Source organism: Vanacampus margaritifer, chromosome 1 (genome assembly GCF_051991255.1).
Source record: "Vanacampus margaritifer isolate UIUO_Vmar chromosome 1, RoL_Vmar_1.0, whole genome shotgun sequence".
In the NCBI taxonomy this organism is placed as follows: domain Eukaryota; kingdom Metazoa; phylum Chordata; class Actinopteri; order Syngnathiformes; family Syngnathidae; genus Vanacampus; species Vanacampus margaritifer.
In genome coordinates this window covers 14,725,007-14,747,828 of record NC_135432.1, presented here as the reverse complement: position 1 = coordinate 14,747,828, position 22,822 = coordinate 14,725,007, and the positions used below count along the sequence as shown (strand labels likewise).

Sequence of the window (22,822 nt, the reverse complement as noted above, 5' to 3'; positions counted from 1 at the left end):
CTTTTGCACCAAATTTACCTCCATATTCCTCCTACATAACCACGTAAAATTATTTTTTAATTAATGGTGATGAGCTATTATTTGTGCCCCTTTTGGTTTTCTCTCTGGCTAAAAGGTAGCATTTGATCATTTAACTGACAATAAAATTATAATGTTTCTGCAGGGGATTAAATAGCTTTCCAGATGTCAGTTAAAAGCGTGTGTAAAATTTTTATCGCTTATATGTGGCCTACCACCAAATTTCCTTCATACTTTCTACAAGTGTGTTATATCTTTTGTAGGATATGTTGTCTTGGAGGACAATAGTCGCCTGTCCAAAGCCTTGGAGGACAAGCGTCTCCCCGAGACTCTGTTCAGGACACTTTCAGCTGACAACCATGGTACGACAGCATTCATTACAATTGCTCATTGTGGTCTCTTCTCATAAGAATCGCGATTCTCATTTAGTACGATTCAGAATCGATGCCCCAAAATCTATTTTTTTTTAATTATTTTATACTGTCTTCCCCTTCTTTGTGCGTGCCTTTATTGGGAGCGCTGTTCATGTTGTACCCAATTTGGCCACTTAGGGGCAGTGTGTTACCACGCGGTCTAATACACTGTTAAGTTGTAGCCACATTAGAGAGTAGAAGGAAAAAGTCACGATCAAGTTATTCCAATAAAAGTTGTTCTTTTTTTAGCGTGGAGCCGTTCTTTTGAGTGATAAAAATGCCGTGAGTAGCGCACCAGTTAGCATTAGCGAGTCAGACTGGAATAGATCATTACGATTCCTTGAACATCTATAGATTGAAGCACAAATCATTGTCAATCAAATCATTTTGAATCAAAAATCGCACTTAATCAAAAATCGATTATGAATCGAATTGCACACCCAAAAATCTAAATCGAATCGAATCATGAATCATTCAAAGATTCCCACCCCTAATATGCAAACAATGGACACAATGTAGTCCTCACTTGAGCCTAAAATAATTGTTTTGTAAACATTCAATTTAGTCTTTATACCGGTAGTTTAGTCTTCAAGTGATCATTTTAAGGGTTTCATTTGACCTAAATGTGGTTTTGAAAACATAGCAGACAAGCCACTCAAGAATGTACAAACTCCACACAGGCAGGGGTTGTCATTTGAACCCAGAAATAATCTCATTAACCACTAGTCAGTGTGTGTGATGAGCCTTTTTATTCCCCTTATTTAGATAATGTATTAGGGAGTTAAAAATGAATTTCCTAATTTCTTTCCTTAGATGTCCACCTGAAATTATCTTTACCTCAAGGATATGAGGCTAACATTCACCCTCTGCTCATTATTGTGTAAGTAAACACATTTTGCACCATGTTTTGCACCCACCCAACCTCTTCAAGGTTTTCAGCTTTCAGTTGTCTTCCTTCTGATCGCATCATTCAGAGACAGCCTTCCAGGTCGTCAGTCAGTGACGGAGGAGTTCATACTTGACTGGCCTCAGGTTCTCTGCAGCTCACACAATGTGGCGTTGGTCTGGGTGGATGGCCAGAGCGGGGTCGGCCGTGGACAGAAGACCGCCACCTCAGACCCACGCAAGCTCGGTCCACTTCAAGTCAAAGATCATTTGGAAGTTGTTGAGTGGGTGTCACACGATAGCAAAAGCAAACAATGGCAATGACAGAGGTCAAACTGAATAGATAATTGGCTTATTTGCAGGTTGTTGATGAAGTTGCCTTACATTGATGATCGCCGCATGGCTCTCTATGGCAAGGTAAAAAAAAAAAAAAAAAAAATTATGTAGTTACAGTAGCACACCAAAAAATATGTTTTCTCTGCATTTAAACGTATTTGTTTTCCGAACAGGCATTTGGTGGACACTCAACCCTGAAAATGTTAACTGCAACAGAGAAGCTCTTTCAATGCTCAGCTGCTGTGGCCCCAATAACGGACTTTAGGCTTTACAGTGAGTTATTGTCATTATTACTATCATTAGTATTATTATAATATAGACTTATATAACCTATCCTGCCTTCCTACTGACCCATCGACAGGTCAGTATACTGACCTACCGATGAGACCGATTCGGTCTACTGATCAGCCTTTCTACCAACTCATTAACAATTACCTACAGACTCCCAATACTGTAACGAGCTAGATGTTATTGTTATTGTACCATTTCAGGTGCTGCATTCTCTGAGCGGTATCTTGGACTTCCAACAAAGGAGGAGCATGTTTATTCGGTAAGGTATTGAAGCCGTAATGTGTACAGGATTTATTTTTTAGATGAGGCCACAGGTGTGGAGGACCAAAACTGCCAAAATTAAAAATAAATGCATGTATAAATAAATAAATAAATAAATGAATAAAAGTGAAAATGAAAACTAATATAGATATATATAAATTATATATATTATATTTTTTATAACAATAATATAATATCTACACTTAGGACCACCCTCCTCATTTGAATAACGTTTCATGACGGATTTCATTCTGATAGTGTCTACTGCATGAAATAAATAAATATGAGAGCAGAGCATTTTTATTGATTGATTGACATTTAATTCTATTTATATACTTATTTTTTGTAATTTTTGTAATTTCATTTTTGTATTTATTTTTACTTTTATTTATTAATGTATATATTTTTGTTTTTTGTTTTTATTTCCATTTATATTTATTTTTTGTGTTGAATTTTCTAATTATATTTTTTATATTCATTTTTAATTTCACTTTTATTTATTTTTAATTGTGTCCGTTTTGATCCTCCATAACAGGCCATAGTACTCTTGCTTAGTACTCTAACAAACTTTTGCTCCCTATTAATCATTTACACCCAAGAGAAAATGTTGTAAACTGAGAGTTAATTACATAGAGAGAATCACAAACTCGAGCCTGCACTTTTAATATCAATATTGAATAGTCAATATGATATGCTTTATGAAGGAGCGTCTGCTCTCGTTGAGTTAATTCCAAAGTTAATGTTACAATGTTTCATTTTTGCAGACTGCCTCTCTGCTGGAGGAAGTCAGCAAACTGAAAGATAAGAACTTTCTTATTCTACACGGAACTGCAGATGGTAAACACTCCTATCCTTATTGAAATGATGACCAGTATAAATGTTTATAATCCTACCGTAATCCTAACAAGCGCATATGTTGTGCGTTTGACCACAGCCAGGGTACACTTTCAGCACAGTGCGGAGCTCCTGAGCCGATTGGTGAGGGTGGAGGCCAACTACTCCCTGCAGCTGTATCCAGATGAGGGCCACACGTTGCGCGAACCGCGCAGCATCCAGCATTTCCAGCGCACGGTTGTCAACTACTTTCATAACTGCTTCAAGCACAGCATCCTTTTGGATACGGTTGAGGATGACGAGGAGGACGATGACTGAGCCCGGAGCTCCCTTTCCTCACCTCTGGAAGGACTATCGTAGGTCGATACGCCTCGGTGGTGAGTGTGCAAGCGGACCAAGCACGATCAGCCGAGCAAATCAGCTCCTACAACATCTGTAAAATGGAGGAACTCGACACTTGTTGCACACAATAGTTTCTGATGTTTACTGTCTGCTTGAGACTCCGTTTGTTTACAAAATACAGTGGGTATAGAAAGTCAACCCACGCTTGTTTTTGCATTTTTCCACAAAATGTTACCCCCCAAAAATCATCTGAGAAAATGTTGTTACGGTCTGAACTACTTGATGTGCATATTTGACACAAAATACTGCGCATCAATTGAAAAACATAATTTCCATGGTGGTGGGATCTTCTTTTTGTTCAGCTGGAAATACAGCTTTAGCAAACGTGGAGGGACTTGAACAGTTCCAAATAGCTCTCAATTTTGGCACAAAACCCTCAGAAGTCTGCCAGACAGCTGAAGTGAACAATTCCAAATCTGTGGGTTGACCTGAATGGGGCTGTATTTCTGATCGGGACATACTGGTATATGGGCCACTAAAATAATAATAATAAAAATCACCCATATTTTCTAATCTATCTGTGCGGCCTGGTGGTCGGGACACCACTGCTCTAACAGACTTTCTATAGCCACTGTATATCTGAGGTGATGTAGACTGATTATTGTGCCAAATGTTTACAGGTTCTAAAGTGTCCCTAAAAGACCGCATGATGTGAAGTAGATTGCATTTTGTGTTTTGTCATCATGGTTCAAAGTATACTACATTGTGAGACGCAGAAACTTTACAGGTTTCCTATTCAGAGTAGGCTACTGCAGGGCAAAACTCCAAAATGAAGCTCAGACTTACTGCTGATGTGTCATTTTGCTTTCAGGCTGGCTGGAAATGATTCACGTTCCTTTTAAAGTTTGAGTTATTGTGACAGCTATCTTTTTACACACCTTAAATAGCGCAGAGAATATGTGCCAAAATATGTACATCTATGGACTGCTTTGACAATGTGAATTCATATGTCACTGAATTTAACAATGACGTTGTCATTTGGATCAATTAACCCTGGAGAACCCAAGAACCCTTTTCTTCTTTGGAAAATTATAAATTATACATTAAATGACTGCTATAAGTTCACTGAACACCAAAATATATGTTTTTTTATTTTTTTGAACTAGCTCAGAGTTGCTAATTTATCAAAATATATATATAAAACACACTCCTAGGCATTCTGCAACATAATATGAAATAGATTGACAAAAAAAACAAAATTTTACCATCTGATGGTTTGCTGAGAAGATGGGTTTTTTTTGGATTGATTTCCAGCTCAACAAAACAGCATGTTGCCAGCCATCTTGTCACCACCACTCTGGCTCATGTAAGTGCAATATTCATCCACTAGATGGCCCCATGCAGGGGTCAGAAGTGGCACTCTGGACTTTTGAAGTTAAATTTGTAAAAAAAAAGAAAAGAAAAGAAAAGGTCTTTGTTATTTGAGTAGCAGAATTTATAGGGGCCAAATTTGACCCCGTGGGTTCTCCAGGGTTAAACAAGCTGTGACTACACCACAGTGGAAGCGGATCATCTTGATGTTTTGATACTTAACATTTAGATGAGTCTCTCTTAATGCATGAGACATACCTGGATTTACCGGGCAAAAGCGGTTCAGTCCATCAAACCAAACCATTGCATGGCCGCGATTCTCACATCAAGCATTTGTTTTTCAGCAAACCTTGACAATTTAAATCTTATTTTACAGCAAAATGTATTCCTTGTAGTCATTGTTAGCCACTATATATCAAATGGACCATTTAGGTGATTGGTATGTGCCCCCTATACTGCATGGGAGACTAGACCATGCAGCATTGGTGGCACTACAACAATATATTTTATCATTGCTCTGGATGGATGTAAACATTAGGGCATTTGATACGGTAGAGTTAGTTTACTTAAGTTTAAATCGACTGATATTTCACAGCAGATATGCAACAAATCTCAATTTTTATACGCAAGACTTTGTACCAATTTGTAATCTAAGCCAATTGATGAGCAATTCAAGCGACTGAAACCATTTACAACGGCAGAGCAGTTTGGTTGTGCAGTCCCTATTGGGGTGTAGTTTGAGTTATAAGCACAGATGCTATAATCTCTTGAGGGTAATTTAATAAATTAAGTCTAAAAACTTGAATTTTGTCACGTCAAGTGTGTCTTAGCTATGCTGTAAACATAATCAAAATGCAGTGTCAAAAGCACTGTGAGTCTAAAATTATAATGCTACAAAAAAACAGCAAAAGGCAAGCAAGTAGCATGTGTGTCCCACATTTGCGAGGTTCTGAGTTTGAATCCATCCCACATTCCAAATACATGTACATTAAGGTGAAATAATACTCTAAATTGTCATTTACTTAAAGACATTTACTTTACAAATGAGTGGGTGTATTTCTACAAAAATAAAGTGCTTGTCGATTACATTAGGCCAACATGCCCTACTCGTAGTGGTCACCAGCTCCGGTCCTCCCTATCCTGCATGTTTTAGATGTTTCCCTGGCTCCAACACACCTAATTAAAACGTTTGGATCATTTGAATCCTGCATGTTTTAGATGTTGATTTCCTGCTTTGAATCAGGTGTGTTGGAGTAGGGGAACATATTGAAACATACAGGACAGTACTACTACAGGCAAAATAAATAAATACATACATAATTAATTAAAAAATACTAATAATTAAAAAATACTCTGAAACATACAGGAACAATATTCGAATCCTTACGTAGTATGTTTATATTGTATAATGGGGGGGGGGGCGGGGGGGTTAGTTAGTCAGGAACTAAGAAATGTTTCACAGTACTGTTTGTGATCCAGACTTCATCATCAAAGATAATTATTGTAAATTGTTAGCCAAGGAACAACTTTTAACTGTTAGGTCTTGAACAGACAGTACAGTATGTTCACATAGCGTCACCGATGCCGTCAAATCAGCATAGGCGCAGCGGTGCTGTAGCCAATCACAGCCCTCTACGCACATTCACGTTTCCGGCCCATCGTCCAATCAACATCGATGTTACTTGCGGGCCTGAATCCCTCTTCAACCTTCTGTTCTTTGGAGGGGCACCTTCAAGCGGCTCCGCGGCGCACCGGTAGCGGCTTTCTGATCCACTGAGAAGACACCAGAGTACTACTTTAACACAGACACAATGTCGTTCCTGACTGTCAGCAGGCTAGCGCCTAAACTCCTCAATTCAAAGGTAATCAGACAGCGCGCGGCCTCCATGTTATTTGATCAGCGTTGTTTCAGCCGTCAAACTGAAGTTAGCGGGCTAACGACATGGTAGGTAGCTAATGTTAGCTCCGACGGCCACATTGTGAGACAACGGTGGTCGTTGCTTTGGATTAAATGCTTTATAGAAACTCGTCTAACCATGAACGTTTGATTGAATTTATTAACGCTGTTGTAATTTTTCTCAGTGGCGTTAACAAATATCCCCATGTCGCTGTTCCTTTATGAATAATCACAGGCGGGACATGTTAAGTTATGAAAAAAAGGAGACTTTGTGAAGTGCAGTGACAAGTCATTTCACGTTTGCTAACGGTGATACTGTCTGATTTTAACTAGTGTCAGAATTTAGACTTGCGTTGCTCTGACACTCTTAATAATTCTCCACCACCATGTTGACCTTCACTAAAAATGCCATTAACCTAATATGTGTGGTAAGATCTTCAAATGGCTTTCTTGCGTACTTTAAAGTAGTAACTGATTTTTTTTTATAGATGTATCACAGTGCGAATGACCAATGTAAAATCAACCTGCAGTTTTTTTTGTGTATCTGACAAGGTGTACAGTACATTTAATAGCAGTGGTATACAGTATATTAAGATTTAATCACCAGAGGGTGTATAATGCATTTTGCCTCTGAGATTACCAAGTGCATTCCTTATCTGCATGCACTGCAACCTTATTACAACTTTTGACCTACTGTTTTACTCCACTGACCTCAACAGTCACCGAATTACCTCATAGTAGGTAAAACTGCATTCAAAATGTATATTTATAATGCTGTACAAACGGCAATGGTTATCAGGTCCCATAATAGGCACAATTCCCAGATAACCTCTGTCACACTCACCTCTTTCCCTTTCCTTGGGTCAGGCTTTGCCCTGGTTGGCGCTTTATTGTTGCGTTACATAACAAGCTCTGGTCATAAAATCTCAAATGTGACAGAACACCTGGTGCTTCACATGTTTATTGTGACTGCATTTGTAAGTGAAACTGCACTCTAGATAGAGGTACTTTTTTCTCAGATAAAAAGTTGTGTAAAGATAATGGTGTCCTTAATGCTCTGTTTTTTACTGTGCTCAAAGAGCATGCATTCATTTGTGAAATGTGAACAATGCTAATTTGTTAATGAGTCTGTCCTCCAAAATAAATTTCACACCTCATAGAGACATCGCTTTGTTTTCCCTCAGGAAAGGGATAACCAGTGGTGTCAATAGTGGGTTGTAATTACCAGTTAACAATGACTTGACATCACCGAAAGTTGCGGTTGATGTCATTACCACAACACACACTGTCCACACAGCAGTTGTTGCATCTGATAATGTTTACAGTGGGGTCTTAACATTTCAGCAGTAACCTTGATAGAAATGGGATTTTTGGGGGCGCAAAGCATCACCTGACATCCACTGATAAGAAACGTTGTGTCTCACAGGCAGAGTAAAAGAAACTTAGTGAGACATTGGAAAGAAAGCTTTCAATTTGTCCTTTGGGGTGAATAAACATAATCCAACCCGTGTCAAGAAAATCATAATGACCACAAGTTACAAGATGTGTCAGAAAAGTTCCAGAACTTATTTCTCAGACAATATAGAGTATTTTAAATCTAGACCTACACACTTACTTACCAAATGTATTACTTTTTTTTATTTTTATGTAGAAATTATTGGGGCGGGGGGGTGAAATAGTGTGTACTGGGCTCCACTGTGGTAGAGGAAACATGTTTATAATTTCCTCCCACAAAAATACAACAAACATTTTTCAGAGAGAAAAAACATCTTTGAACGGTATCTACTTGAAGAGATACAGTGTAATCAACAGCCAGAAGAGGCAAATAAGGTCCCCAACAGCAATAGTATAGTAATAGCGACTATGCCTGTGAGTATGCGTTTCTGCTCCATGTGTGTTAAAGTTACTGTTGTTTAAAGGTGTATAATTACAGTAATTTTCTATTTCTAGTTTCACTTATCCAATCTATGGCTTTTCACGTTATGTTCGTATTACACCTTCTTTCTGAACTGAAGGCAAAATGATATGGTTTATTTGAATATTTTGTCGTCTAAATAGGCAATGTTTACTTTTCTGTGTCACTTTTGCATCCACTGTGAGTGACAAATATTGTAAACAGCTTGAACATCTTGGTTTCCCATTTCTTGACAGCAATAGAGAAAGAATAGGTGCTAAGTAATGCTTCAATAAGTGTGTTTTAATCAGTTTAAATGTATTTAAAGAATGTGGGAGGGGTAGGAGTATATATATTTTTTTTAAACAGTATGGTCTTATATGGTAAATATTCACCTATAGCAAAAATGACTACGTTTCTGTTAAAAAAAAAAATACTGGTTGTATTCAAGGTCCTCCCCCTTGTAGATGCCTGGGATTCTTTCCAGTTGAGTAAATGAATGGCCCTGTCAGGGAAAGGTGAATGTTTTAACACAGCTCCTAAGTTGTTCATATTCTTTTGCGATGTGCTCCTCCCAGGAAGTGGGCAGTGACTAATGTTCCATATTTAAGCCCCTCCCGGATTGTTACGTAATCACCCCTCTGCCTCGTGTGGTGATGGTAAGAAGATCCTTCCTTTTGTTTTGGCTGACCCTCGTGAGTCATCCCCTCCAACCAGTTTGTAGTTACTCATCATACCAGCGGGAACAGAATCGGCTCACCCAAACCACTTCAACCAGACGCTCCACCTTCAATTGTTGATTTAACTTGACCTCACAGAGGACTCGTCTTTCAGTGGCAACATGTAGTTTAGAAATGGCTCCACATACATGACCAACTTCTATGATTCTTCAATTCTCCCTCTAGTTAAATACGGAGTATCTTGAACTTTCAGGTCGTTATCAGTATTGGTCATTCCAATTAGTGCTGTCCAACAAATCCGCTCATGTTGGCTAAAAAAAACAACAACTTGCGACTGCAGTCAAATCATGATCACTAATGAGATGTTAGAATTGCCGTTTTCAAGTTATGCTTGACTGACTGAAGCTGAATGTGTACTTTTTTACCCTGTTTGAAACTATAAATATTTATTTATTTTATTATATACACTCTTGTATAATCCTTCCACTCACCACCCAGGAGAAAGAACTGTACAAGTTAGCCATAAAAAGAAAAACTCAAAATAATGACATTCATGCCAATATCATGTATACATGCTATAAACATTTGACCACAACTGTAACTTGAAATGAAAATAGGCTTTCCCACAGGGATGTTTTGTCTACGTGTCTATGAAAAGCTGGCTCAGTGAAATCGATAATTTATTAATGAGAGCTTGGTGGAGAAGTGTTTATAAAATGGACATGCCCTATTGACTGTTTTATTGACAATGTGGTTTGGGGAGTGTGGTAAAAGCTTCATGCGTTGCTGTGCTAGATGAGTACTTTTGAGCTATCTGCATCTTCTTGATGTGGCTTATTTTGGGGTGGGGCTGTTTCTCTTATGTTTGAATTGAATTTATTCATGTACTTTGTTTCAGTTGCCAACTTGCCATATTTTTTTTAACAGCTCTGTATATAAAGATGAGTTGATTTTGCAGAAATCAGTTTATTGTGTCACATAATGTATTGCTGTTAAAAAAAAAAATAATTGGGCTTAAGTATGAAATTGGTTTAGGTAGCTTGGTTGTACCCGTTTGGCCAATTTGGCAATATGTCACAATTGTAACTTTCCTTATTTCTTGTGCCACAGAGTGCTACTTACTTCATTACAGCTGCTAGAAACGCCAGCGCCACTACAACAGTAAGTAACCTGGACCTCCACCCTGATTGTCTCAGTGCGACACGCATATTGCACGTGCATTTACCGCAATGGTGATAGTCTATCAATTTGATTAATCACTCATTAATCGTGTCTTGGAGCAAATGAAGTAAAATATGGATGTGTTATTTGGCTGCAACCAGCAAGTGACAGTTAAGCCCGTATCCTACTGAGGGGGCAAAAGTTTATTTCACATCGTTCAAGTTAGCACATGTTGCCTAGAGTTTTTATGATTTTTCTTATCTCAAGTCAATTTTGAACATGTTCAAAACACTCAAACTTTCGCCCAACTGTGTTTGACACTGACTGCACATGTTTTTCTTGTTTGCTGCGGTGCAACACACAAGGACAACAGTGCCCCAGTGCAAGCTCGCCCATTTTGGGAAATGCTTGCATAGCAACCAACCAGGAAGTAACTACGAGGCTTTTCCTTCTGGTTGGACAATTGTTTTATTTAAAGATAGTGGCACAGGCATACACCAGGTAAGGATAGATCACGTCACATGTTAACATTTTGCAACAGCGCTACAATTGGAATGACAAAAATTCAAACATGGATAATGATTAGACCAGGGATGTGATTTTTCCGCTAATTCGCGGAATTCCGCTTTTTTTATCTCCCCCCCGAAAAAAAATCTGATTTTTTTATTTATTTTTTATTTTTTTGTATTTCATTGTGTATGCACATGACTCCGACAGATAACATCTTCTGCTATAACAAAGACATTTGTGGTATGCTCTAATATGAGTTACTTTTCATTTGGTCATGATACAATTATTTGTTCATGAAATTTGAACTCTTCAACATTATTCATGTGTTAACTTAGTAATCACATTAGTTAGATATGATGATATTCTCAGTGATAGTTTTTAAAAGCAAAGGCAGTCCAATGTTTTTGAATGTGACTGATTTTGAGTTGACTAAAACTGCCATTTTATATGGGATAGTTCAATATACATTGAAAATTTATGCTGTTGTTTTGTCTATTTCTTTGTCATGTGAGTGCATTGAAAGTACTTAAAAACACGGAAAACCCATGAGCTCCGGCCTTGTCCCCCCACCAGGGCACTGCCCTGGACCTAGCTGGGTGCCAGCGGCCCCCAGACCCCCGGCTAAATTTTCAGATAATTTCACTTTGGTCAAATCACATCCCTGTTAGACTCATCCACAGCTACCTGTGCGTTGCAGTGTGAAAAGGGCTTAAGTCTCAACTAGCTTGTGGTTTTCAGACATTTCAAAATTCTGTCAACTGTTAGAGAGTTATGTATTCTTCAACATATCAGCAAAAAGGTGTCCGTGTGTGTTAGGCCAGCAGTATTCAGTAAAACACCATTTTTGTGCTGTTCTTTGTAGAGCAGGTGTTTAATACTTTGGTGAAATGTTTGCAATTAGTCTGTTGAGTGAACCTCTGATCTTTTTTTTTTTAAATCAGTGCTATTTTTGAACATGTTGGTGTTTATTTGTGCCTGTGTTTGTTTGGTTTCTTTTCAAATCCAGAATCTGAAGGATGTCCTGTCAGACCTAATCCCGAAAGAACAGAGCAGGATCAAGAATTTCAAGCAGCAGTATGGCAAAACCAACATAGGGCAGATTACTGTGGACATGGTGAGCAGACTTCTAAGTCTTGATCAATTCAATTTCTCTCACAGGTTTAAGAAAGTATAGCCAGTGTGTTTTTTTATGACAACACTTTACTACTTACCAGGAAATCTACAACACTCTGGTGTAATTGTTTTGGCAGGATTTTTTTCAAGTTTTCTTTTTATAGCAATGTGTAAATCCAAGGGTTCACAAACTTTTCAGTCCCATGACCCTTCAGAAATTTAACCCACAGCCACGCCCCCACTCGGGTGTAGCCTGGAAACCGCCCTATCAGTCGCATTTCTGAGGCGGGGCAAACCTGAGGTAACGGACAGTGGAATGAACCAATGAGCGAAGAGTGGACGTGACGTCAGAAAAGCGTCTCGTTTTTCTTCCGCAAAGACGGAGTAAAAATCCAACATGGCTACTAGCCGAAGAAAGACAGTAGTGAATGACTTATGTCGTTGTTGCGGGAAAAACTTCAGATTCATGAGTCACTCTGTTGTGATATTCGAACAGCGCTAGCGAAGGCGACATCACGCAAATAGACAAATTTGATTGGTCGATGTCGATAACCGATAAGTAAGCCGATAATTGTTTGCAAAATGAACTTGAATACAAATATACTTTCAAATCCTAACGTGTACAAATACATTGAAACATTGTGTAAAGAGCCATGAAGCAGCATTTTATTGATATCTCTGCTTCAAAGACAAACAGTAACTCATTTTGAGTTTGCCAAAACAAAACAGTCATGTTTTAAAAAATGCAACGCAGAAAAGAAAGCCCACACTGACGACTGCCATGATGCATCTTCTGTGAACACAAGGTCGTGCGCATTATGATGTCACAAATATGCATCACATATTATCTAGTTTATCTGTATAACGTCAAATTGGTTGATAATTGCCGATAATTATCGGCCACCGATATTATCGTGCATCCCTATTAGAAATTTGAAATATTAGTGTGTGTGTATTATTATTTTTTTTAATGCACTCACATTTCAATGACATTTTTTCACCTAAAATAGTATCTTAGATATAATATCAATTTATTTCCGTGCCCAAGCACGCTTGCTGCTAAAGCCTGGTAGTGTGAGCGCAATCAACCCGCGCCTGAGTACGGTTCCGATCCCCAGTTTGGCACGATTGGGAGAGGTGGCCCAGAGAACGGTACGGTTGGCCACACATGGGCTCGCCGCGCGAAACGTAACCATGACGTCACGCATATAGCCAGCGTCCAGAACGGTTGACCATAAAACAACCAGAGCGTCCCTAGCAAAGAGATGGCAGCAGCAAAGGGCTCACGTTGGTTCTGATGATGAAGTGCAGTCCCCCCTTATAATGACGTCTTCTTCTTACGTGAATCAACGTGATGACGTATTTTATTTTGGAGGCAACTGGGCCCGGGCACGGTTTGGTTAGAGTAATGTGAGTGCGGGCCGGATGGGGACAGGAGAGGGGGGGGGCAATGAAGCTTCAGTACGGTACGGAAGAAATGACCCTAGTGTGAGTGTGCCCTAAATCAAACTGATGATGTAACTGCTTGGGTTTGTTTTTCAAGGATTAATGGAATTTTATTGTCATCATAACACACATTTCCACATAATATGGCACATCATATGATACCCAAAAGTCCCACATTAACCTAGTAGTAAGTCCCAAGGCTTGTGAAAATAACACTAGAACTAGAACAACAACATAACATAAAGTAAACATGATAAAGAGATAAGGAAGGTTTCTATTCACGGTTTAAACATGTGCAAATATGCAATGCAAATATTTACTTAGTCATGAGTGTTCAAGAATATTAAGTGTTACACGTGTCAGGATCTATGGGCATGGGGGGCTGATGTTGGGGCTACAGAGCACAGTTTGATTTTAATTGTCCGAACAGCTTGCGGAAAGAAGCTGTTCTTTTTCTTAAGCTCACACTTCCGCAGTCAGTTGTTTTGTATAAAACAAAAACAATACGAAGAATATGCCACAATGCTATTTATCTGGGAAATGGGGGCAGAGTGCGCAGCAACTCCACTTATCAGAAGAGGCACAGATTGTCTTATTTAAAGACATCCATTTTTGAACTAACTCCAGTTCTATGAATCCTCAATGACCGGTGAAGTGTTGTGTCACTCAGCGTCTCACTAAAGCGTGGGCATCATCAGCGTCATCAGGTAGACGTGGTGCAAAGTGTCTAGTAAGCATTGTTGTTTGTGTTAATTTTGGTAACACCAGGTAAGCCATGAAGCGTGACGCAGATTAGTTAGCCCACTTAATCTGTCCCTGCTGTCTGTGTCAAGTATCAATCAGGTTATCTCGCTGAAGTCACAAATGAAGTGAGTGGCTCGCTCTGTGCCAGGTGATAACTGCAACACGAGGGCGCGTGATGCCACAGTGACCTTTTCCGGATCAACACTAGTGGCTTTTGACGCATTACACCATAACCAAAGAATGGACTTTGGTATTGTAAAGTATTGCCCAGCATGTCTACAGTCACACGTTCACACAGGTACGGGCAAGAAATATTAGGAAAGCATCTTTTGTTGGTGTGTCAGGAAGTGGTTTCAAGTGTTGCACAAGTATGACTCTTGTGAAGAGCAACAGCAGATTGGTCCACTTTTGTTACCTCTCACCAGCTCAACTCAACACATCAGATGTTTTTAAGCATGCATACATAAACCTACCCAAATAGGAATATTTCATGTGACTGTTTTTATTTTATTTTATTATGACTTTTTTATTTTATTTTATTTTTTTCTTATTTTATTATGACTAAAGATCAAACCTAAACACTTGCACTAGCAGCCATGCAGCCAAGGGACAAGTGTTTTGGTGGCGGGCGAAGTAGTGCCGTGCTGAAGGACACAAAACCAGAGTAGCATTTGAGGGCCGTTCACTGTTTGTAAGCCGATTCAAACGTACGACTCTTTGGTCCCCAAGCAAAGTCCTTATGTACAGGACGCTTATGCCTTGAGCATTTATTTATAGCTTGCACAAAGTGATGTCATGTTTGTTTGCATTGTTCATTGGTACTTTTTTTCTAACTACGAAGTAACCTGATAAATAGGCAAATCCATCTAACGTTAAAAAGATTTGTTTGCCTTTGGAGATGTGCAACTGAAAGTTTTGTATTTATTTATTTATTTATTTTTAATCTTGTGTTTTCTTTTCCAGGTGTATGGAGGGATGAGGGGGATGAAGGGTCTTGTTTATGAGACCTCTGTGCTGGATCCTGATGAGGTCAGTGCATAATGCTTTGTCTAAAAAGAGCACATAGCACCCATGTTTAAAGAAATTCTGTTACCACATCCCCCTGTAATTGGTTTTTATTTTATTTTTTTCCAGCGCTGTCTTTTCCTTGACTTTCATTGGAAATATGTTTTTAATCATACACTAATTCCAACACAGCGTGGATCAAAAACTTGTTATAACAGTGCTTTTTTTTATGATTCTGGCTGGTTTAAAAAATAAAATAAAATTTAAAAAAGGGGCGAAAAGAGATTATTAATCCCGCGAGGGTAATTGGATTGTCACATAACTACACCAATAGAATAAAAAGCAAATAGACCAGACCAATAGACTGAATTGGTATCTTGACGGTTTCTATGTCTTTAAAGGGCATCCGTTTCCGAGGCTACAGCATCCCAGAGTGTCAGAAATTATTGCCCAAAGCTGAAGGAGGTGAGGAGCCGCTGCCTGAAGGCCTCTTCTGGCTGCTGGTCACAGGACAGGTGCCCACTGAGGAGCAGGTGAGTGTCAGGGTGGGGCATTGGAGCTCCACACACACTTCCATGTTCTATTTTAGTAATTTTTTTTTTCCCCAGGAAGAGACAGTTAATGACCATAATCAAAATGTTGTCCATTTAAAAGCAGTCTAAATTTGTTTTTGATTTACCTTACAGTTGACTAGACAATAGAGAAATGGACTCAGCAGTAAAATGCTGGTTAAAACACATGGTAGGAACAAAGTGTACAGTACATGATTACAAATGGTTGTAAAACTTGATAACTGTTTAGTTCTAAACATTAAGCTGCTATGAAATACCTGGTGATCATTTATAAATGAATCAGTCTCTGAGATTTATTGCTGAGGAAAAAAGTTCACTTTATTGCCGTTATCGCTGAAGATTTGGACTGACAAGGCAGATTGATAAGCCCTTTGCCTTTCAGCTGAACCCGTCTGTCTGAGTCAAGTTAAATGTAAGACAGATGTGCCCCACATGTGTACATGACACTACACGCTCCTGTTTGCCAGGTGAACTGGGTATCGAAAGAGTGGGCGAAGAGAGCGGCGCTCCCGTCACACGTGGTCACCATGTTGGACAACTTCCCAACCAACCTTCACCCCATGTCTCAGTTTAGCGCCGCCATCACAGCCCTTAACAGCGAGAGCAGCTTTGCACGCGCCTACTCTGAGGGTGTGCACAAGTCCAAGTACTGGGAGGTGAGTTGGTTTTCTTATATTGTATATTCATGTTCACAGGGATTAAAATTCATTTTAAAACATCTTTATACACAGGGAAGTCTTTGTCCACAGTAACTGATGCCCCCATAAAAGGGGTTTGCAATTGCATATTGATAACACATGATGATGGCAAAGGACTTCAAATCTGGAGGATAATAAAGCATCAACGCCAACAATCATAACACCCGTGTTTCATAAACCACTGTGGTTAATAGTTAAAGTATTCAACAAACAAACCACCGTCACATGAGGCTCATAAATAAATAGGATTAGCTAGCATATTAGCCTAAATAAACTAAATACCCCCCCCCCCCCTTCCTCCTTTCAATGTCTTTCTTAGTACGTCTATGAAGACTCCATGGACCTGATCGCCAAGCTTCCCTGCATCGCGGCCAAGATCTACCGCAACCTGTACCGCGAAGGCAGCAGTATCGGAGCCATCGACTCCAACTTGGACTGGTCTCACAATTTTACCAACATGCTGGGTTACAGCGACGCCCAGTTCACTGAGCTCATGAGACTCTACCTCACTATCCACAGGTAACACATAACGCCCTTGGGCCAAAGATGTCTTATATTTGACTCAACTAAACAAACTTAATGCAGGGATGTGATTTTTCCGCTAATTCGCGGAATTCCGCTTTTTTTTTTATCTCCCCCCCCCCCCCCCAAAAAAAAAATTCAGATTATTTTTTTTTTAAGTTCATTGTGTATGCACATGACTCCGACAGATAACATCTTCTGCTATAACAAAGACATTTGTGGTATGCTCTAATATGAGTTACTTTTCATTTGGTCATGATACAATTATTTGTTCATGAAATTTGAACTCTTCAACATTATTTATGTGTTAACTTAGTAATCACATTAGTTAGATATGATGATATTCTCAGTGATAGTTTTTAAAAGCAAAGGCAGTCCAATGTTTTTGAATGTGACTGATTTTGAGTTGACTAAAACTGCCATTTTATATGGGATAGTTCAATGGAAAATTTATGCTGTTGTTTTGTCTATTTCTTTGTCATGTGAGTGCATTGAAAGTACTTAAAAACACGGAAAACCCATGAGCTCCGGGGGGCTACGCCCCCCTTGTCCCCCCACCAGGGCACTGCTCTGGACCCCAGACCCCGGCTAAATTTTCAGATAATTTCACTTTGGTCAAATCACATCCCTGTTAATGATGTCGACAAATAAAGTCCACGGCCAACAAATACTTCAGGGTTGTTTAAGCGAAGGCAATGTAAACATTTAGATGTAGTAGCTTCTATGTTATAGGGACTCTGTTCATTTACTCAACAATCAAAATATAGACATATCCACAACACATTTAAATATCTGTCTTAAAATTGTGATTGGGGGGGAGGGGTCACATAATCTTACCCTACCCTACTTGTTAGAAGTGATCAAAATGACATGCCTAAAATAAACTAACATTTGTGCCATGCGACAGTGACCACGAAGGAGGCAATGTGAGTGCCCACACCAGCCACTTGGTGGGCAGCGCCCTGTCAGACCCCTACTTGTCCTTCAGCGCCGCCATGAACGGCCTGGCTGGTCCTCTTCATGGCCTGGCAAACCAGGTTGGCCCCTCGACAGACATATACACAACCAGGCAAGCTGTTTAAAATAAGCTTGTTTGTCCTCACGGTGCTGTCTTCGGCTTCTAGGAAGTGCTGGTGTGGCTGACTGCACTGCAGAAGGAGCTCGGAGGGGAGGTGTCAGATGAGAGGATGAGGGATTACATCTGGAACACGCTCAAGTCCGGAAGGGTAAATACCGCCAGGTCTTTCCATGGACTAGAAAGTAAATGGCATGCAGCTTCAAGGGTTTGTGTCACAATTCATTTTGTTCTCCTCACAAGTGGCCAAATTTTAATTATGGGTCATTCCATTGTGAAAGAAAATCCGATCTTGTCACATCTGAGCCAGGCCCTAATCATAGGCAGATTAAAAACATAAGTGTTGTTAGAACAAGTTCAAAATGTCCATGGGAGAAGAAAAACATAACTGTTAGAGATTCATTAAAATGTTTGCGAACGTTGATCGAACCCTGACAGGATCACACATTCACTACCCTTGCCAACACTCGCAAAAATTTGCCCCTCAGTGGGATTCGGGTTTTAGATGAGTGTCACCTGCTTGCCATCATTTTTACGTAACACTTCTTGTCAAGGTGTGGACACAAGAGGGTGCCGCAGACTCTTACAGTATGCATGTGAACAAAGTTCAGTTTGTTTTTGGGGTGCAGTTAATACATTTTTAATACACCAAATCTAATGTTCTGATGTGGACTGTTTAATTTTATTTTTAGAATATGCCATCCAGCAATAAAAAATGAGGTATGGGCCACAAATGGCCTAGGAGGCTATCGCGCCACCCTATGCTAATGCCAAGTGGTATATGCACCCAATCCAGAACTTCGGCTACAATTAAAGGATTATTCCTTGCTTCATGCACCACTGCAGAGGTACAAAGTGCTGTGAACGGGTTTTGTACTTTGTGTAATCCTGCTAACTGTATGTGTCCTCCTCTTTACTGTTTTCCTTTGACAACATGACTGCTGTGAAAAAAGCTTATTAAAACAACGCAGTTAGTCGTGGCCTAAAACTTTGCACTGTACAGTAGATCTGCTCACAGCTGTCACAATGCTGCAAGTCCACCCTAGAGCTAAAACTCAACTGAAAGTTGCAGATGTAGTGGCCAATGACATTTGATGCCATGTGCCCTCTTTGTGTCAGGTGGTGCCAGGCTACGGTCACGCCGTCCTGAGGAAAACAGACCCTCGTTACACCTGCCAGCGCGAGTTTGCCCTCAAGCACCTGCCCAACGACCCCATGTTCAAGATGGTGGCTCAGCTCTACAAGATTGTCCCCGATGTCCTGCTGGAGCAGGGCAAGGCCAAAAACCCTTGGCCCAACGTGGACGCCCACAGCGGCGTTCTGCTGCAGGTGAGTTCCAACCTAGCCACCGTGGTTGTCAAATGATGGTTTATGGAGGGATTAACAGAAGCGAGATGGCACCGTGAGCGCCAGTCTTACTTCCGGGTTCGAAAAATAGCCAGCAAAAAAAAATCATTTCAATAGAAATGACATTGTGCCAGCCAACTGTAATATATAATCAACAAGCCAGTTGTTAACTGTGGAGGGTCTTAAAATAGCATGATATTGACCCTTTAATTAAACTCGTATGTCAAGGTATTATTTCATGCATTACAGCAGACACTGGTGCAGATTGTAACAGCAAATTAGACAATGCAGACAATTAGTTGTGTTGGGAGGGCAGCAGAAACATACTTTTAGGTTCACATTTGACTGTGCATGAGGTGCATTCAAAGACCACCAACAAAACCGGACATCTCAAAAGCAGATGGAAAAACAATATCAATGAATTAAACCTAACAACAACACCAACTTCCACCAGATGGCGCCAAAGTATTATTATTTTTTTACATTTGCCTGAGCATAAAAGCGGCACCTGTAAATCTGTAAACAAAACACTGAATACGTCTGGCGTTTATTGTACTGCCACTATATGTAGCTGGCATGGATTTTTAGCAGCAGATAAATAATTACCTTTTTTTTTTTATCAATTAAGTCCAATTGGATAATGGCAACCCTGATTTCTCATTGCTCAGTGGTTGGGGGAATCATTGTCGTCGAGTAGAAGCCACTATTTGTATAGTTTGACTGCAGTAAAAGTGCGTTTGGGCAAATGCGGGTCCCTGCAGCCAAGCCTGACCTGCCCCTGTACTCCCCCATCCGCAGTACTACGGAATGACAGAGATGAACTACTACACGGTGCTGTTCGGCGTGTCGCGGGCTCTCGGCGTGCTGTCCCAGCTGGTGTGGAGTCGAGCTCTGGGATTCCCGCTGGAGCGCCCCAAGTCCATGAGCACGGATGGACTCATGTCCCTGGTGGGCACCAAGTCGGGTTGATCCCCGACCGCACGAGGAGGGGGTTAGTGGTGGGAGGAGGCGCAAACGTGGTTAATTAAGATGAGTTGACTACCCCCCCTGACCTACCTTGTCCACCCCCGGAATTCCACAGGATTTAAAAAAGACGATCTACTTTTAATGTCATTACACATCAAAAAGTGCTAGTTGTCCTGTTTCCTCCTCAGGAGGTGAAACTACCACACACATAGACATAGACTCCCACCTGTTTTTTGTTTTGTTTTGTTTTTAAAGATAGCCTCGTAAGTCCTCGCTATGAATTAAGCTTGACACTCAAAGGGAATTGTGGGAGTCTGTTGCACTTCCTTAGTATTTGTTTCTACGGCTAAGGCCACGCCCCCCTGCAATCATTTGACACGTTGCTTTGGTTTCTTCTATGCGCCCCTGCCCCCCCCCCCCCATCCTGCCGTTGGCAATGTTTTACTCCCATTTATGAGCACTCCAGTTTTCACCATCATCATCATCATCAAGCAGTTAAAAAAAAAAAAAAAAAAACTTTAAAAAAAAAATGCTGCTTTCAATCTGAAACTGTCTTTTTGTTTTTAGTGCTGGCCTGTCTTCCCTCTACGATCAAAATAGCCGTCCTGTCTTTGAGTCCAGCGCCACTTTAACCTGGTGACTGACACGGCGGGCAAGAGGGCGGCCCGTAGTGACGCATAAGAGCAAGCTTGAATCCAAAGTGGGCGCCGTCATCGTAATTCCTTATGTCTATTAATGTTTGTTGCTTTTTGTCCACACGAGAGCGCTTTTCAACATCGACTATTCCAAAATCTGCGTTTGCTTGATTGATTGGATCTCGTCATTTGAAGCCAGAGACCCCAAACTCGTCACCGCTGCCTAGCTTGATTGTGTCCCTTCCTCCTGAGCTTAGTGGTGTTGAACTGTCACGGTTGGGTCATGTTGTGGTTTTATTTATACTTTGTGTACATAGGTTATATATATGTATAAGTTCTGCTCGTAACAACCACACCAAAGTACCAACTGTGTCGTAGTTCAGTCCCTCGGGTAGAAACCGCAGCTATCTTGTACATACGTGGTTTTGTTTAGTTTTTTTCGCCCCGGGTGTTTTCAAGCTTGCTCTTGAGCTTCGCTGCCAAAACAGCCTGCCCGTCTGTGACTGTGTGTCAACACTCCATTTTTGCCTCTCAGAATCTCCCCCACCGCTCCTCATGTCTATTGTCTTCCTGCATTCATTATTTTGATCGTAGAGAAACAGGAAGGTCGTAAATGATAAATGAGAATGAAATGTAAGGTGGGTTCATCAGATGCGCTTCAGGGGCCTGGATTGGTCGGACAGGGCAAAAAATACTGCAAAACATAACCCCCCAAAAAAGGAAAAATAAAGGTTGAAAAATAAAGGTTTTTATTAACTCTGCCTGGTCTGCTTTCTATCACTGGTGAAATGTTGACGAACATTTAAACCCTTTGGAGCCATTAATGACTTAACACCAGTGTGTTACAAATACTCTGGTCATGGGCTTAAAAAAGTGAAAAACCTCACACATATTGGCTTGTTGGGGAAAAAAATACTTCTCTTTTAATGACTTTAACATGACAAATATATTTTACAATTTGTAAATTATTGAATTTTGTTTATGGATTATAAAAAAGAAAAGACCATTATATATATAATATATGTATGTATAATATAATATATATTTATTTATTTGGGGGGATAACTATAGGAGAATTGTAATGTAAAAACGTTTGTAAACAAAAATCCACAATGTTCTGATTTCTTGTTTCTATTGTCATATTGAGCAGAAAGAAGTCTGTTTTGATTGCATAAAAATGCTAATGCTAGGTAGCACTAAAACTAAAAGGAGGGAACTTGATCATTTGTTCTTATGAGCACTGTATAAGTTAATTCATGAGGAAAACTAGTAGAGATTTTTTTTTACTGTTATCAAAATATGATTTTAGAATTACATTAGATTCAAAGTATGCTATGAATACTATTTAGAAAATAAATACATTAACAGAAAGTACACGTGAAAACTCATCTTATCTCAGATGCAACGAGAACACTGCAGTCTTTATGAAGCCACAAGCTGTGCTCACAGACAACACACCAAATCTTCTATTTGTAATGGGACCAAACACCATAATTTCTATTCTGTTTTTCTTGAAATTCAAGAAGGGCCTTTAAGGATTTAATTTCTCCAGACAGGACAAAATTCGACTGAAGGAGAATGTGTACTTTTTTTCCCATAGCGGCACATATGTGGGTCTGACTGTCATCCGCATAGACGTGAAAGGCAATACCATGCTTTCTTAAGATGGAGCCCAGGGTCTGTAAATATAATTAAAACAGTCAAAATTGAACCCTCATACAACAGTGCGGCAGCTACTACTAATGCCCACCTAGTGAGCCAACAGAATACAATAGTTCACTGTTACGTATCAAAGGCTGCGGTTCC

General features: G+C 39.9%; 2 protein-coding genes across 3 annotated transcripts in view; both read left to right on the top strand.

Annotated features, from left to right (window-relative positions):
• The window catches only part of LOC144036079 (inactive dipeptidyl peptidase 10), a 47,707-nt gene extending 42,151 nt beyond the window's left edge, over nucleotides 1-5,556 (top strand). For both annotated transcript variants that reach the window (XM_077546385.1, XM_077546377.1), the window contains exons 18-25: nucleotides 282-380; nucleotides 1,245-1,311; nucleotides 1,406-1,600; nucleotides 1,679-1,733; nucleotides 1,826-1,925; nucleotides 2,144-2,202; nucleotides 2,969-3,041; nucleotides 3,139-5,556. In XM_077546385.1, coding sequence (XP_077402511.1) covers nucleotides 282-380; nucleotides 1,245-1,311; nucleotides 1,406-1,600; nucleotides 1,679-1,733; nucleotides 1,826-1,925; nucleotides 2,144-2,202; nucleotides 2,969-3,041; nucleotides 3,139-3,356 — 866 coding nt within the window. In that variant the 3' untranslated portion in view covers nucleotides 3,357-5,556. The remainder of the gene's footprint in view (nucleotides 1-281; nucleotides 381-1,244; nucleotides 1,312-1,405; nucleotides 1,601-1,678; nucleotides 1,734-1,825; nucleotides 1,926-2,143; nucleotides 2,203-2,968; nucleotides 3,042-3,138) is intronic.
• Nucleotides 5,557-6,438: 882 nt separating this feature from the next.
• cs (citrate synthase) lies at nucleotides 6,439-21,777 on the top strand. The gene is made up of 11 exons (XM_077575585.1): nucleotides 6,439-6,613; nucleotides 10,333-10,383; nucleotides 11,900-12,007; nucleotides 15,160-15,225; nucleotides 15,603-15,734; nucleotides 16,241-16,429; nucleotides 16,791-16,990; nucleotides 17,901-18,030; nucleotides 18,118-18,219; nucleotides 19,188-19,397; nucleotides 20,214-21,777. Exons 1-11 carry the CDS (start codon nucleotides 6,563-6,565, stop codon nucleotides 20,382-20,384), a joined length of 1,410 nt encoding a protein of 469 aa, XP_077431711.1. The 5' UTR covers nucleotides 6,439-6,562; the 3' UTR covers nucleotides 20,385-21,777.
• Nucleotides 21,778-22,822: the final 1,045 nt, after the last annotated feature.

Coding starts and splice junctions, on each gene's coding strand:
- cs (XM_077575585.1), top strand. CDS start 6,563: ATGTCGTTCCTGACTGTCAGCAGGCTAGCGCCTAAACTCCTCAATTCA. Junction 15,226..15,602: donor CTGTGCTGGATCCTGATGAG/GTCAGTGCATAA, acceptor ATGTCTTTAAAG/GGCATCCGTTTCCGAGGCTA. Junction 16,991..17,900: donor CTCTACCTCACTATCCACAG/GTAACACATAAC, acceptor GCCATGCGACAG/TGACCACGAAGGAGGCAATG.